Source organism: Anolis sagrei, chromosome 2 (assembly GCF_037176765.1).
Source record: "Anolis sagrei isolate rAnoSag1 chromosome 2, rAnoSag1.mat, whole genome shotgun sequence".
NCBI classification, from domain to species: Eukaryota; Metazoa; Chordata; class Lepidosauria; order Squamata; family Dactyloidae; genus Anolis; species Anolis sagrei.
Window position 1 is genome coordinate 13,274,792 of NC_090022.1, and position 16,860 is coordinate 13,291,651.

Consider the following 16,860-nt stretch of genomic DNA (forward strand, 5'->3'; position numbering starts at 1 on the left):
ACTGGCAGACAGGCTTCGGCTTCACAAGCGGGCCCTCAGACACCCTGCTCTTTCCTTTCTCTTCCTTCCCGCCCCTCACATCTTTTCCTTTTTTTTCTTTGCTTCACTCCCTCCTTTTTTATTCCTTCCCTTCTCCCTCCCTTTCCCTTCCTTCCTTTTTCTCCTTCCTTCCTTACTACCGTCTCTCTCCCTCCCTTCTTTTTCTCCTTCCTTCCCTTCTCTCTTCCTTTCCTTTCTTTTTCTACTTTCTTTTTCCCCATCTTTTTTCCTTCCTTCCTTCTCTCCCTCCCTTCTTTCCTTTCTTTTTCTCCTTCCTGCCTTCCTTCTCTTCCTTCCTTCCCTTCTTTTTCTCCTTCATTCTTTCCCTCCCTCCCTTCCCTTCCCTTTCTCCTTCCTTCCCCATCTTCTTTTTTTCCTTCCTTCCTTCTCTCCTTCCCTTCTTTCCTTTCTTTTTCTCCTTCCCTCCTTCTCTTCCTGTCCCTTCTTTTTCTTTCTATTTCCCATCTTTTTTTCCTCTCTTCCTTCTCTCCCTCCCTTCTTTCCTTTCTTTTTTCCTTCCTTCCTTGTTTCCCTACCTCCTTTTATTTCCCTTCTTTTTCTCCTTCTTTCTTCCCTCCCTCCCTTCTTCCCTTGCTTCCTCTCTCCATTTCTCCCTCCATTTCCTTCCCCTTTTCTTCTTCCTTCCCTTTCTCCCTTTTCTCCTTCTTCCCTCTTTCTTTCCTTCCCTTTCTTTTTCTCTTTCCTTTCTTCCCTCCCTCCCTTCTTTTTCTCATTCTTTCTTTCTTTCCTCCCTCCCTCCACCTCTCCCTCCATTTATTTCCCTTTTCTCCTTTCTTCCCTTTCTTTCTCTTCTTTCTCTCCTTCCTTCCTCCTCCCTTTCCCCCTTCTTTTTCTCCTCCCTTCTTTCCAACCTCCCTCCCTCCATTTCTTCCCCTTTTTCTTCTTCCTTCCTTCCCATTCTCCCTTTTCTCCTTCTTCTCTCCTTCCTTCCTTCCCTTTCTTTTTCTCCTTCCTTCCTTCCCTCCCTCTTTCCCTTCTTGTTCTCATTCTTTCTTTCCTTCCTCCCTCCACCTCTGCCTCCATTTATTTCCCTTTTCCCCTTCCTTCCGTTTCGTTTTCTTGTTTATCTCCTTTCTTATTCCTCTCCCTTTCTTTCTCCTCTTTTCTCCTTCCCTTCTCTCTCTCTCCCTTTCTCTTCCTTTTTCTCCTTCCTTCCTACCTTCCTTCTCCCTCCCTCCCTTTCCCTTCTTTTTCTCCTTCGTTCCTATCCTTTTCCCCCTTCTTTTTGCCTTCCTTCTTTTTCTCTTCCTTTCCTTTCATTTTCTACTTTCTTTTTCCCTTCCTTCCTTCTCTCCCTCCCTTTTTTCCTTTCTTTTTCTCCTTCCTTCATTCTCTTCCTTCCTTTCCCTTTTTCTCCTTCCTTCTTTCCTTCCCTCCTTTTCTTTCCCTTCTTTTTCTCCTTCTTTCTTCCCTCCCTCACTTCTTCCCTTGCTTCCTCTCTCCATTTCTCCCTCCATTTCCTTCCCCTTTTCTTCTTCCTTCCCTTTCTCCCTTTTCTCCTTCTTCCCTCCTTATTTCCTTCCCTTTCTTTTTCTCTTTCCTTTCTTCCCTCCCTCCCTCTTTCCCTTCTTTTTCTCATTCTTTCTTTCCTTCCTCCGTCCACCTCTCCCTCCATTTATTTCCCTTTTCTCCTTCCTTCCCTTTCTTTCTCTTCTTTTTCTCTTTCCTTCCTCCTCCCTTTCCCCTTCTTTTTCTCCTCCTTTTTTCCATCCTTCCTCCCTCTCTCCATTTCTTTCCCCCTTTCTCCTTCCTTCCTTCCTTCCTTCCTTCCTTCTCTCCCTTCCTTTTCTTTTTCTCCTTCTTTCCTTCCTCCTTCCTTCCCTTCTTTCACCCTTCTTCCTTCCCTTCCTTCCTCACTTCCTCAATCTTTCCCTCCATTTCTTTCCCCTTTTCTCCTTTCTTCCTTCCTTCTCTCCCTTTCTTTTCTTTTTCTCCTTCCTTCCTTCCCTTCTTTCCCCCTTCTTCCCTCCCTCCCTTCTTCCCTTCCTTCCTCTATCTTTCCCTCCATTTCTTCCCCCTTTCTCCTTCTTTCCTTCCTTCCTTTTCTTTTTCTCCTTCCTTCCTCCTTCCTTCCTTCTTTTCCCTTCTTCCCTCCCTTCCTTCTTCCTTCCCTTCCTTCCTCCCTTCCTCCACCTTTCCCTCCATTTCTTTCCTTTTTTTCTTCTCTCCCTCCCTCCCTTTCTATTTTTTTCTCCTTCCTTCCTTCCCTTCTTTTCCTCCTTCCTTCCTTTCCCTTATACACATCACCTGCTTCACTCCCTTTCTTTCCCAGGTGAAAGGGCCACTTCACCCGGCCACAGCCAATCTGCTTTGTACCGAATTGTGGCCATGTAGTCCAAAACACCGGAGGGGCAAACCATGCCTGCTCTAAACTTTACACAACACTATACTGGTTGTCGTAATGGGGCCAACAAAATAACTTGCTCTTTTTCCTTTTTCCTTTTTCCTAACCAAATCCAAAATAGATACTCACTTTCCACAACCTCAATTACGGAGGAAATGTCTTCTGGGATTATTCCTTCTTCGGACGCAAGGACCTCCGTCTGAACAGTCTCTATCTGACTCACTGTTTCTATCACAGGGTCACTTTCTGCAGGAAAAAAGGGGAGCGAAACAGGGCAGGGGAAGGTTTTTTAAATGCAGGTTTTAATGCATTTTGAATATTACTATTATGATTTACTTTATTTATACCCGACTTTCTCCTCGTGAGAACTCAAGGTGGCTAACAATCCCACACTTTGTTCATAGTTTCAAAAGTACAATACACATTTTTAAAAGTGTGGATTAAGGTGAAAAAAGATTAAAATAGAATACACTTAAAATAGCCTTTACAATTTACCATATTTTAATGGTTTTAATGACACAAATACACACACACACATATATATTGTGTCCAATTCTGGTCACCACAATTGAAGGGAGATATTGACAAGCTGGAAGGTATCCAGAGGAGGGTGACTAAAATGATCAGGGGTCTAGAGAACAAGCCCTATGAGGAGCGGCTTAAATAATAATAATAATAATAATAATAATAATAATAATAAATTATAACTATAATAATAATAATAATAATAATAATAATAAATTATATTAACATAACTCAAAAACCACTGGACAAATTGACACCAAATTTGAACACAATACACCTATCAGATCAACAAGTGACCATCACTCATAAAAACACTGAAAAAAACCATAGAAGAAACTTTAAAAAGTCAACAAATAAAGAAATACATTAGAAAGCATGCGCAAAACAACATATATACATATAAACAAATATATACACACACATACATATATATATACACAGACAAAACACACATACACAGACTGGGCCACAGCAACACATGGCAGGGGATGGCTATTACATAATAAAAGTAAATATATGCATGCGTGTATGTGGCTGGGGTGCCCACTTTCACAGACTGCTTTAACCCACAGTGCTGAGGAGCCACCAAAAGCCCTTCCTCTAATGACATTTCAGGTTATAGCGAGCGCTGTGAACATGTACCCCAACCTGCAAAACTTTAAAAAAAAAACCCACACACACAATCAAATTACATACACACATTTTGAACAGATAGTTTAAAAAAAAACAATTGGGAGAAAAAATATATTGTCGAAGCCTTTCATGGCCAGAATCACTGGGTTGTTGTAGGTTTTTTCGGGATATATGGCCATGTTCTAGAGGCATTCTCTACTGATGTTTCATCTGCATCTATGGTGTCCTCACTACCTCTAAGGATGCTTGCCATAGATGCAGGCAAAACGTCAGGAAAGAATGCCTCTAGAAGATGGCCATATAGCCCGAAAAAACCTACAACAACCAAAAAAAATAGCTTCTGGTCCTGTGGCTTTATTCCCAAATTGTGGCAATTCTAAGGCAAACCAATCACTGGGTTTTCTGAAGCTGAGAGGGTGTGACTCAACCAAGGTCACCAAGTAGGATAGCATGGCCACATAGGGAGATTTGTCCTAAGTATGGAGGAACAAGAAAGACTTACTCATTGCGTTGGCCACGCCAGGACCACTTCTGATGACTCCCATGAACACTGGAGAATGCAGAGCATGTGAAGAGCCCTCCTTTGACATGGAGATATTGGGAACTGCTTCTGCCAAGACCTGTTGCACCTAGAACAAGAGGAAAGGGCCAGAAGGATTAAGAAGAGAACTTTTGCAGGTTTTGGATGTCCTTGGACTATTTGGTCATTGTAAACCCAAGCCAAGGAAAAAAACTCGCACCTCCTGCCCTTGCTGGCTCTTCAGGAAGTCCTCCGCCAGGGCCACAGCATGGTCACAATTCACCGGTGCCTTTCCCTTGACGTAGCTTTGCATTTCCTGGGGAAGGATGGCCAAGAATTGCTCCAGGATCACCAACTCCAGCATCTGCAGCTTGGTGTTCTTTCCGGGCTTCAGCCACTGGTGGCAAAGTTCCCAAAGGCGGCTGCAAACTGTGCGGGGACCCACAGCTTCTTGATAGCAGAAACGCCTGAAATTCTGGCGTTCGGCATCTGTGTTGAATACGGGTTCCGCTGGGATGTGTTGCTTTGTTATTTCCGTGCATTCTCCCAAAGGCGGGATCTGTTGGAGAGGAGGGCTTTGGCTGGCTGTACTTGGGCCTTCTTCCTGGGTAACGTGAAGCTCTAGACCTGAAAGGAGACAAATCACATGGATCATCATCTTATTTTTATTTATTTTAAATGCAGAATATTTGCCAAATTCATCATTTTTTTCTAGCCAATTTTTTTTGTTTTCCAAAGGGTCCTCACCTATGCAAATAAGCTCATTGGCAAATGTCCTGAACTTGTAATGTTCTTTTTTTTTCTCACTTTAGTCCCCCTCAGATTTTCATCTTCCCTAATTGATCTTAATAGGATTTCTAACACCAATATAAATAGAGAGTGGGCACCCTTGTCTTGTGCCTCTATTTCCATAATCTTTGCCTCTTGTTTGTTATATATTGATTTAACAGCATTTGTAAATAGAAATTCCAGATCTAATTCTCTTATTATTGAAAGAAGGAAATCCCAATTCAGCCAGTTGAAGGCTTTTTCAGCATCTAAGGCAGAGATCCTCAAACTAAGGCCCGGGGGCCGGATACGGCCCTACAAGGTCATTTACCCGGCCCTCACTCAGGGTCAACCTAAGTCTGAAATGACCTGAAAGCACAACAACAATCCTATCTCATCAGCCAAAAGAGGCCCACACATCCCATTGAAATACTAATAAGTTTATATTTGTTAAAATTGTTCTTCATTTAAATTATTGTGTTGTGTGAAAATGTTTTTGCACTACAAATAAGATATGTGCAGTGTGCATAGGAATTCATGTTTTTTTCAAATTATAATCCGGCCTTCCAACAGCTTGAGGGACTGTGACCTGGCCCCCGGTTTAAAAAGTTTGAGGACCCCTGATCTAAGGTAATAAGCACCAGTTCTTTTTGATTGTTTATTTCATAGTATTCTATTCTATTTGAACTGTGTATTTTAATATTTTGATTTTAGTTTAATGTTGATGTATGTGTATGTGAATTTGTGCCCCGGCATTGAATGTTTTCCGTGTATATGCTGTGCTCCGCCCAGAGTCCCCTTTGGGGTGAGAAGGGCAGAACATAAATGTTTTAAATAAACAAATAAATAAATAATATTATATTTAGGATCGTTCTAAGATTATCTTTGATATGTCTCTTTGGGAGGAACCCCGTCTGATTTTCGTGTATCCAGTTTTTGAGATAATTCTTTAATCTATTAGCTATGGTATTGGTAAATATTTTATAATCCAAGTTTAGCAGGGATATGGGCCTATAATTTTAACATCTGTAGGATCTGTATTCTCTTTATATATCATTATAATACTTGCAGATATCCAGGTAGTAGGGTTTTTTTGTGTTAATAGGGCCTGATTCATTATTTTTTTAGATAGAGTATTAATTCATCCATTAATTCTTTACAATAAATAGCTGTAAATCCATCAGGGCCTGGGGCTTTACTGTTATTCAAATTTTTAATGTCATTTTTAATTTCTACCTCGGTTATTTCTTGAATTAACATTTCTCTTTGAGAGTCTGTCAGTTTAATGTATTGTCGAAGGCTTTCAGTTTTCAGTCTGTCCGTTTGTTTATTTTCTGTCTGCTCAGGAATCACATGGATCAAAGAAGATACAGAAACTCTGCAGGATGAGAAGTATGTTCTCCAAAATAACCAAAATTTCCATTCTGGCCCCCACTCCTCCATTCTGCAACATTGTCCAATCCTTCAGGGTAAACAATAAACTGAATTTACCCATTCATTCTTTAACCAGGTATCTGTGATTATGAGTGCATCTATACTGTAGAAAGAATGCAATTTGACATGACTTAGGAAGAACTTCCTGAGTGTGAGAGCTGTTCAGCAGTGGAACTGAGCCCCCGGTGGCACAGTGGGTTAAACCCCTGTGCTGGCAGGACTGAAGACCGACAGGTCGCAGGTTCGAATCCGGGGAGAGGCGGATGAGCGTCCTCTATCAGCTCCAGCTCCTCATGCGGGGACATGAGAGAAGCCTCCCACAAGGATGATAAAAACATCAAAATCATCCAGGCATCCCCTTGGCAACGTCCTTGCAGACGGCCAATTCTCTCACACCAGAAGCGACTTGCAGTTTCTCAAGTCACTCCTGACCTGACCAAAAAAAAAAAAAAAAAGCAGTGGAACTCTGTTCCAGAGTGTGGTGGAGGTTCCTTCTTTGGAGGCTTTTAAGCAGAGGCTGGATGGCCATCTGTCGGGGATGCTTTGAATGTGATTTTCCTGTTTCTTGGCAGAATAGGGTAAAGGTACACAGGAGTGAGTGTTAGGGTAGGGATAGTTAGGGAAGAGGTGGTAGGGAACAGGAGATAGTTTGTTGACTTCCAATCTCCTTCTTAGGTTTTTGCAGTTTAATAAACATTTCCAATGTTTTTATGATAGAACAAATTAGGAAATGGCGTGTATAACCCAGGAAAATGTGTTACTTAGTGCCTTCTGTGAATTTTAACCTTACACTTTATTAGTATTGACATCAATCTTTGTTCTGTGTATTTTAATGTAGGTAAAGGTAAAAGTTTCCCTTTACCTACATGCACTGCAGACTACTTCAACCAGAGAAGTCAGCCATAGCAGAGCACCTGATGAACCAGCCTGGACACAGCATATTATTTGAGAACACAGAAATGCTGGACCACACCAACAACCACCATGTCAGACTACACAGAGAAGCCATTGAAATCCACAAGCATGTGGACAATTTCAACAGAAAGGAAGAGACCATGAAAATGAACAAAATCTGGCTACCAGTATTAAAAAACTCTAAAATTACAACAGCAGAGAGGAAACAACCAGGCACATCTTAACACCTCTCAACAAAAGATTTTCCCAGGCTCAGCCAGGCCTTCAAATGCTAATGAAGGTGGTCAGCTGAAACATTCACACCTAGCTTCAGCAGAGAAGAGCTCTTTGCCCCACCCCAGTCATTCCACAGATATATAAACCCGTTTTCCTATTTCCAACAGACCTCACTACCTCTGAGGATGCTTGCCACAGATGCAGGCGAAACGTCAGGAAAAATGCCTCTAGAACATGGCCATATAGCCCCAAAAACCCACAAGAACCTAGTAAAAGTTTCACTTTGACATTAAGTCTAGTCATGTCCACCTCTGGGGACTCATGCTCCATTTCTAAGCTGTAGATGCCTCCAAGGTCATGTGGCTGGAATGACTGCATGGAGCACGGTTACCTTCCTGCAGAAGCAGTACCTATTGATCTACTCACATTTGCATGTTTCGAACTGCTAAGTTGGCAAAAGCTGGTGCTAACAGCAGGAGCTCACCCCACTGCACAGTTTTGAACCGCCAACCTTTCAGACGTTTAACCCGCTGCGCCACCCGGGGCTCCATTTTAATGTATCCATGTGAATAATGTTATTTTTATCTGTGTGTTTCAACCATGCTGCACCTCGTCTCAAGATGTGAGGAGAGGCAGGTAAGAAATACAAATCTATTATTATTTTCTTCATCGCCATCATTTAAGTTACCTGAACTTTTAAGGAGGGAATAGGAATGTTCCAGACCCACAACGTCATTTCCAAGGGAGGGATCCTCCATTTCGCTCTCTTTGGTTTTCAATGGGTCGCTTGGGAGAAATTCGGACGGCTTGAGACTGGGGACGGAGCTTTTCTTTTTACCGCTCTGTAAGAGGAATTAAAGATATGACATCCCAGATGAAACAAACATGGAATACTTGAGCGTGTAGAGAATTTTTCCATTTTTTATATATGCATTTCTCAACCTGGGGGTCGGGACCCCTGGGGGGAGATTCGAAGGGGTTTCAGAGGAGTTGCCAATGACCATCAGAAAACATCTATTTCTGATGGTCTTAGGAACCCCTTTGGCAGAGAAGGCTGAAGATCTCTCCACCTGTCCTTCTCTTCCTTTTTTGGAAATGGATGGCAAAACCTCCCACCAAAAGCCCTTCTCTGCTGTGATTGACTGGCCTCTCAGCCAAGGGGAGGACTGTTTCTGAGACTCCAAGTGGGGAGGGGAAAGAAGTGCTCGGCACATGGCAGCGTGGTACACATACGTGGTTGAGGGAGAGCGTGCAAGGCTGGAGGGAGGCTTGTGCCAGTGAGTCCTTTCAAAGCATGGGGGTTCTGTGCAGGAAGTTTGGCCCAATTCTATTATTGGTGTGGTTCAAGGGGCTCTTTGATTGTAGGTGAACTATAAATCCCAGAAACTACAACTCCCAAATGTCAAGGTCTATTCTCCCCAAATACCATCACATTTGGGAATATTGAGTATGCGTGCCAAATTTGGTCAAGATCTATCATTGTTTGAGCCCACAGTGCTCTATGGATGTAGGTGAACTACAACTCCAAAACTTAAGGTCAATGCCCACCAAACTTTTCCAGTATTTTCTATTATTCATGGGAGTTCTCTGTGCCAAGTTTGGCTCAATTCCATTGTTGTGGAGTTCAGAATGCTCTTTGATTGTAGGTGAACTATAAATCCCAGCAACAACAACGCCCAAATGTCAAGGTCTATTCTCCCCAAACTCCACCAGCGTTCACATTTGGACATATTGGGTATTTGTGCCAAGTTTGGTCCAGATCCATCATTGTTTGAGCCCACAGTGCTCTCTAGATGTAGCTGAACTACAACTCCCAAACTGAAGGTCAATGCCTACCAAACCCTTACAGTAGGGAGTTCTGCGTGCCAAGTTTGATTCAATTCTATCATTAGTGGAGTTCAGAATGCTCTTTGATTGAGGTCACGATGTGTCGGAAGCGACTGAACGAATAAACAACTTCATACTGGGTATTTGTGCCAAGTTTGGTCCAGATCCATCAATTGGGTGCACATTGCTCTGTCAATGATGGGTGAACTATAACTCCCAACCTCTGAAGTCATTCTCCTCGAAACTGCATGAGCATTCAAAGTTTGGCATGTTGGGTATGTGTGGCAAGTCTACTAGTTCCATCACCAGTTTTGTACAGGGTGTTGGTGAACTACAACTCCCAGAATTCAAAAATAGGCCCCCCAACCCCACCAATATTTAATGTTGGCCATGTAGGTAGTGTGTCAGGTTTGGTGCAGATCCATAGTGGGCTGGGTTCAGAATGCCCTTTGGTTGTAAGTGAACTATAAATCCCAGCAACTACAACTCCCAAATGACAAAATCAATCAGATTTTTGCAGATTCTGGAATACAGTCAACACCCCACATTTGGTGGAGTTCCGGCATGGGCCAACTTCGGCCCTCCAGGTGTTTTGGACTTCAACTCCCACAATTCCTAACAGCCTACCGGCTGTTAGGAATTGTGGGAGTTGAAGTCCAAAACACCTGAAGGGCCGAAGTTGGCCCATGCCTGTAGACCCACACTTTAGTACAGTCCTTTCAATGAAGCTTTAAACCCCCCAGAAAGGATTTGCGATGCATTCGGTACCTTCTTCTGCCGTTCGGGTATATTAAACACCACGGGAATCGCTTCCGGCTTCAAGTACCGCCTACCCGAAGCCACGTTTTCGAGGTAATCCGACCTACGAAAGTGTTCGGAGCAGATGACATGGTGCCGCGTCGGAACAAAGTTCTTGCGCCGGATGTTGCAGACCCACTTTTTCAACAGATCCTTTTTCCCGAGAGGAAACCTATGGAAAAGTTACATACGGCATTTATCTTCCACAGATACAATGAGGACCACAGGGTTGAAATCGCTCTGTCCAGCAATTGCCAAAGTATTAAACCCTAATAGTTTTTATATAAGGTAGATGAGGGTCTATGGAGTGCCCAGTGGCGCAGTGGGTTAAACCACTGAGCTGCTAATCGAAAGGTCACAGGTTTGAGCCAGGGGAGCAACATGAGCTCCTGCTGTTAGCCCTAGCTCCTGCCAACCTAGCAGTTTGAAAACATGCAAATGAGAATAGATATTTTATTTATTTATTTATTTACAACATTTATATGTTGCTCTTCTCACCCCGAAGGGGACTCAGAGTGACTTACAAGGTATATATTATATACCATCTATTATATTATTAGCATAGTACAATATCAGCATTAAACATTGCTATATTGCACCGTACCACTATATCGTAATATTACACATAATATAAATACATAATTATAATATCATATTATTATTGCCTATAATTTATAATATTAAAATGTAATGCAATATAATATAATTAAACATTGCTATATTGCACCGTACCACTATATCGTAATATTACACGTAATATAAATACATAATTATAATATCATATTATTATTGCCTATAATTTATAATATTAAAATGTAATGCAATATACTAATAATAATAATATGATATTATAATTATGTATTTATATTACATGTAATATTACGATATAGTGGTACGGTGCAATATAGCAATGTTTAATTATATTATATTGCATTACATTTTAATATTATAAATTATAGACAATAATAATAATAATAATAATACTTTGGCACAAGCCAGTCAAGGTGGTCCCAGTGGTGATTGGCACACTGGGTGCAGTGCCTAAAGACACTGGTCCGCATTTAAACACAATTGGCGCCGACAAAATTACCATCTACCAGCTGCAGAAGGCCACCTTACTGGGATCTGCACACATTATTTGCCGATACATCTCACAGTCCTAGACACTTGGGAAGCTCCCGCTGTTAGCCCTAGCTCCTGCCAACCTAGCAGTTCGAAAACATGCAAATGAGAGTAAATCAATAGGCAATAAGGAGAAGAAGAAGACGACAACAACTTTGGCACAAGCCAGTCAAGGTGGTCCCAGTGGTGATCAGCACACTGGATGCAGTGCCTAAAGATCTTGGCCTGCACTAAAACACAATTGGCACTGACAAAATTACCATTTGCCAGCTGCAAAAGGCAACCTTACTGGGATCTGCAAACATTATTCGTCGATACATCACACAGTCCTAGACACTTGGGAAGTGTCCGATGTGTGATCCAATACAACAGCCAGCAGAGTGATCTTGTCTGCTGTGGTCTCATCTTGTTGTGTTTCAAATAATAATAATAATAATAATAATAATAATAATAATAATAATAATAATAATCTTTATTTATACCCTGCCACCATCTTCCCGCGGGGAACTCGGGGTGGCTATCATGAGGCCAAGCCCAAAGATACAATACAACAAAATAATATAGAAAATACAGACAACAAAATTATATCAGAATAAAATACATAAAGTAGTAAAATATTTATTATTGATTTACTGTATTTATATACTGCCTTTCTCAGACAATCAGTGACTCAAGGCAGATTCCAACAAATAAATACACATAAAACATAATATAAAATTAGGACATTAAACAGTAAAAACACCACAAGAGTCATAAAATTAAAATAAACCAAGCAAATTGAGATAACATAAAATCAACACAATTGGCACTCCGGTGGGAAGGTAATGGCACTCCATGAAGTCATGCTGACCACATGACCTTGGAGGTGTCTATGGACAACGCCAGTTCTTCAGCTTAGAAATGGAGATGAGTACCAACCCCCAACTCTGGGGGTTGGTGTTCATCTCCATTTCTAAGTTGAAAAACTGGCATTGTCCGTAGACACCTCCAAGGTCATGTGGCCAGCATGACTTTTATCTTTACTTAAATGAGGGTCTCATCTGCTTTGGCCAGTCCTCACCTGGAATAACCCTGTTCTAGGTACCAAAATTCAAACAAAGGATATTGACAAGATGAACGTATCCAGAGAAGGGCGACCAAAATGACCAAAAGGTTTGGAAACTAAGCCCTATGAGGAATGTCTAAGTGGCTGGATATGTTTAGCCCGGAAAAAAGAAGGCGACATGACAGAGACCATAAATGTGAAATCAAGGGACTTACCTGTGGAATGAGATATTGTTGCCAAGGGTGAATTTGTTGTTGCAGTTTATCGCACAGCACGATTTCACCATGATTGTGTGCTTGCAAAAGCCCCCCAAGGACTGCAAAGGAGAGAAAGAAGGGCTCGTGAACAATGTCAGTGCAATAAAATATTACCAAATAGAGTTTTAAGGTTCAGTTTATGCCATTCTGTCCGGTCTGATTATCAGATACAACCCATTTAACATCACCTCGGGTGCATCTACATAATGGAGTATTAATGCAGTTTGACCTCACTTTATCTCCCTTGGTTCTATGTTATGAAATCCTGGGAGGTGCAGTTCCACAAGGTCGTTTGCCTTCTCTGCCTAAAGGTGTTGGTGCCTTACCTAACTACAAATCCCAGAATTCCATAGTATTGAGTCATGGCAGTTCCAGTGGTATTAAACTATGTTAATTTTACAGTGTAGATACACCTGGACTGTCTGATAATCACAACAGAGGTAAGAAAGGAGTATTGTTTATTTACCCTATTTATACCAGTTTGACCATCTCAAAGCTTTGAGATGGTTGAACCGAAGCTCTCCGAAGCTCTTGGTGCTCTTACTGCAGTGTTTCTCAACCTGGGGGTCAGGACCCTTGGAGGGGAGGTCACAAGGGGGTGTCAGAGGAGTCGCCAAAGACCATCAGAAAACACAGTATTCAAATTTGGGCGTGCCAAATTTGGACCAGTGAATGAAAATGCATCCTGCATATCAGATATTTACATTACGATTCATAACAGTAACAAAATTACAGTTATGAAGTACCAACGAAAATAATTATGGGAGGAACTGCCTTAGAAAGATTGAGAAACACTTATCTACACGCTGGAGTATTAATGCATTTTGACCTTGCTTTAACTGCCTTGGCTCTATGCTATGAAATCATGGGAGCTGCAGTTCCACAAGGTCTTTTGCCTCCTCTGTCCAAAAGTGTTGATGCCTCACCTAACTACAAAAAGATACATGTTCAATAAGGCCTAGTGCATGGCATTCATTGACCTTGCAAAGGCATTCAACACAGTGAATCGCAGCGCCCTCTGGACCATCCTCCGAAAAATCGGGTGCCCTAACAAATTTGTGAACATCCTGCGGCTCCTGCATGATGACATGATGGCAACAGTCTTGGACAGCAATGGCTCCCAAAGTGACCCATTTAAGGTGGAATCAGGTGTCAAACAGGGATGTGTTACTGCCCCAACCTTATTTTCCATCTTCATCGCTATGATACTTCATCATGTTGATGGGAAGTTTCCCACCGGAATGGAAATCATCTATTGGACAGATGACAAGCTATTTAACCTCAGTTGACTGAAAGACAAAACCATGGTCACAACAACATCTATTATAGAACTCCAATATGCTGATGACAATGTCATCTGTGCGCATTCAGAGGAAGATCTGCAAGCCACTCTAAACACCTTCACAGAAGCATACGAGAAGCTCGGCCTGTCATTGAACATTGAGAAAACCAAAGTGCTCTTCCAGCAGTCACCAGCCAATCCCTCTGCAATGCCAGAAATACAGCTTAATTGTATAACATTAGAAAATGTGGACCATTTCTGCTCCCTTGGCAGCCACCTCTCCACCAAAGTCAGCATTGACACTGAAATACAACACCGCCTGAGCTCTGCGAGTGCAGCTTTTTTCTGAATGAACCAGAGAGTGTTTGAGGACCGAGACATCCATAGGGAGACCAAGGTGATTGTTTATAAAATTATTATCTTCCCAACCCTGCTATACACCTGCGAAATGTGGACTATCTACAGACGTCACATTCTACTCCTAGAACAATTCTATCAGCGCTGCCTCAAAAAAATCCTGCAAATCTCTTGGCAAGACAAGCGGACAAATGTCAGCATGCTGGAAGAAGCAAAGACCACCAGCACTGAAGCGATGGTCTTCCGGCATCAACACTGCTGGACCAGCCATGTTGTCCGAATGCCCGACCACCGTCTCCCAAAGCAGTTGCTCTACTCCGAACCCAAGAACAGAAAACGGAATGTTGGTGGACAGGTAAAGAGATTTAAAGATGGGCTCAAAGTCAACCTTAAAAACTGTGGCATAGACACTGTGAACTGACAAGCCTTTGCTCTTGAGCACTCTAGCTGGAGGTCAGCTGTGACCAGCAGTGCTGTAGAATTTGAAGCTGCAAGAATGCAGCGCAAAAGAGAGAAATGCACCAAGAGGAAGGTGCATCAAGCCAACCCCAACCAGAACCGCCTTCCACCTGGAAACCGATGCCCTCATTGAGGGAGAACATGCAGATCAAGAATAGGGCCCCACAGTCACCTACAGACCCACCGCCAGGACACCAAACTTGGAGGACAATCATACTCGGACAACGAGTGATCACCTAAGTAAGTAACTATTTGAAAATAATAAATCTGATATATATATATATATATATATATATATATATATATGCATCATTAGTTGCTTTATCCACCAGGAAATCATTGGATCAGCGATTTTAAGAGCTATTTGATTTATATGGATTGCTAAGATAGGGAACGTAAACACAGCTTATTACAATTCCAATTTGTTACCAATATGACAGGTGTCAATCAAATTAAATCAAATATTTGGCTAACATCAATAAAGATGAGCTAACGACGCAGTCAAGAGACCCAAACAAAATTGAAACAAAAACATTGCAGACTGAGCCTCCCTTATCCAAAATATTTCAAAATCCAAATTGCTTGCGATAGCGAGAGCTTTGCTTTCCGATAGCTCAATGCACACAAAGTTTGCTTCATGCAGAGCGTTCTTAAATATACTGGCTGTTAAGAATTGTGGGAGTTGAAGTACAAAACACCTGGAGGGCCCAAGTTTGCCCAGGCCTCGTTTACAATAGAAGTAATGCAGCTTGGCATCTCTATGGACGGTGAGACAGTAGCACTCTTAGAAAACAACATAGCATCAATACATTGTGACTTAAGTGGTGTTAAACATTCATTATACATTATATACATTATGCATTATATAGTATCAAAGGGAAAGGAATGTGAAATTGCTTGCAGAGTTTGAAGGTTTGTGAAGCGTATAATTTGGGCACATCCAGGCAGGGGATGCTGGGAACTGCAATCCGACAGCAAGACTCCCATCCTTGCGTCACTCAAAAAGTAAAAATCTTAGAAGATCTGCTGCCTATATTACAGGACCGCTATTCTCAGCACTTCCCTCCTTAGAGAGGCTGCCTGAGGATGTTGGGAGCTGCAATCCCATAGCAAAACCACCAAACTTCTAAGTTACCAATCTTGGAAGACCTACCGCCTATTCAAGATATTACCAGATTGCTATTGTCAGCACTTCCCTCCTTAGAGAGACCAGATGGGGATGATGGGAGCTGCAATCCCATAGCAAGACTCCCATCCTCGGGTTGACTCAAAAAGCAAATGTATCCAGTCTTAAAAGACAAATGCCTACTCAGGATATTATTTGGTAGCTATTCTTTGCCTTTCCCTTCTTAGAGAGACCAGATGGGGATGATGGGAGCTGCAATCCAATAGCAAGACTCCCATCCTCGGGTTGACTCAAAAAGCAAATGTATCCAGTCTTAAAAGACTATTGCCTATTCAGGATATTATTTGGTAGCTATTTTTTGCCTTTCCCTCCTTAGAGAGGCCAGATGGGAATGATGGGAGCTGCAATCCCATAGCAAGACTCCCATCCTTGGGTTGACTGAAAAAGCCAAAGTTGTCAATCTTAAAAGAACTGCTGCCTATTCAAGATAATATTGGGTAGCTATTCTCCACATTTCCCTTCTTAGAGAGGCTGGCTGGGAATGATGGGAGCTGCAATCCCATAGCAAGACTCCCATCTTTGGGTTGACTAAAAAAGTAAACGTTTTCAGTCTTAAAAAACCTACTGTCTATTCAATATATTACTGGATTGCTATTCTCAGCATTTCCCTCTAGGCCAGATGGGGATGATGGGAGCTGCAATCCCATAGCAAGACTCCCATCCTTGGGTTGAGACTCAAAAAGTAGAAGTCCATCTTAGAAGATCTGCTGCCTATTCAAGATATTGTTGAATTGTTATTCCCAGCCCTTTCTTCCTTAGAGAGATTGTCTGGGAATGATGGGAGCTGCAATCCAACAACATCTGGGGGAATAACTCAAAAAGTAAAAATTAATCTTAGGCGATCTGCTGCCTATTAAAGATGTCATTAGACTGCTATTCTCAGCCATTCCCTTCTTATGGAAATGGTATGGGGATGATGGGATCTGCAATCCAACAGCATCCGGGGGAATAACTCAAAAAGTAAAACATTCCATCCTTAAAAGACCTGCTGCTTTCACAATGTGTCACCCCAGACATGGATTGCAACTCTTCGCATCCCCCTGGCCTTAGAGAGTCTGGCTGGGGATGCTGGGAGATGCAATCCCACAGCAAAACTCCCATCCTTGGATTAA

The 16,860-nt window shown here is 42.1% G+C and overlaps 1 protein-coding gene across 2 annotated transcripts in view; it reads right to left on the reverse strand.

Annotated features, from left to right (window-relative positions):
* LOC132765750 (zinc finger protein 585A-like) overlaps positions 1-16,860 on the reverse strand; it is a 37,835-nt gene that overhangs the window by 17,340 nt on the left and 3,635 nt on the right. For both annotated transcript variants that reach the window (XM_067465078.1, XM_067465077.1), the window contains exons 2-7: positions 12,423-12,523; positions 10,011-10,212; positions 8,104-8,257; positions 4,303-4,709; positions 4,065-4,191; positions 2,534-2,650 (exon numbers count right to left, since the gene is read on the reverse strand). In XM_067465078.1, coding sequence (XP_067321179.1) covers positions 2,534-2,650; positions 4,065-4,191; positions 4,303-4,709; positions 8,104-8,257; positions 10,011-10,212; positions 12,423-12,493 — 1,078 coding nt within the window. In that variant the 5' untranslated portion in view covers positions 12,494-12,523. The remainder of the gene's footprint in view (positions 1-2,533; positions 2,651-4,064; positions 4,192-4,302; positions 4,710-8,103; positions 8,258-10,010; positions 10,213-12,422; positions 12,524-16,860) is intronic.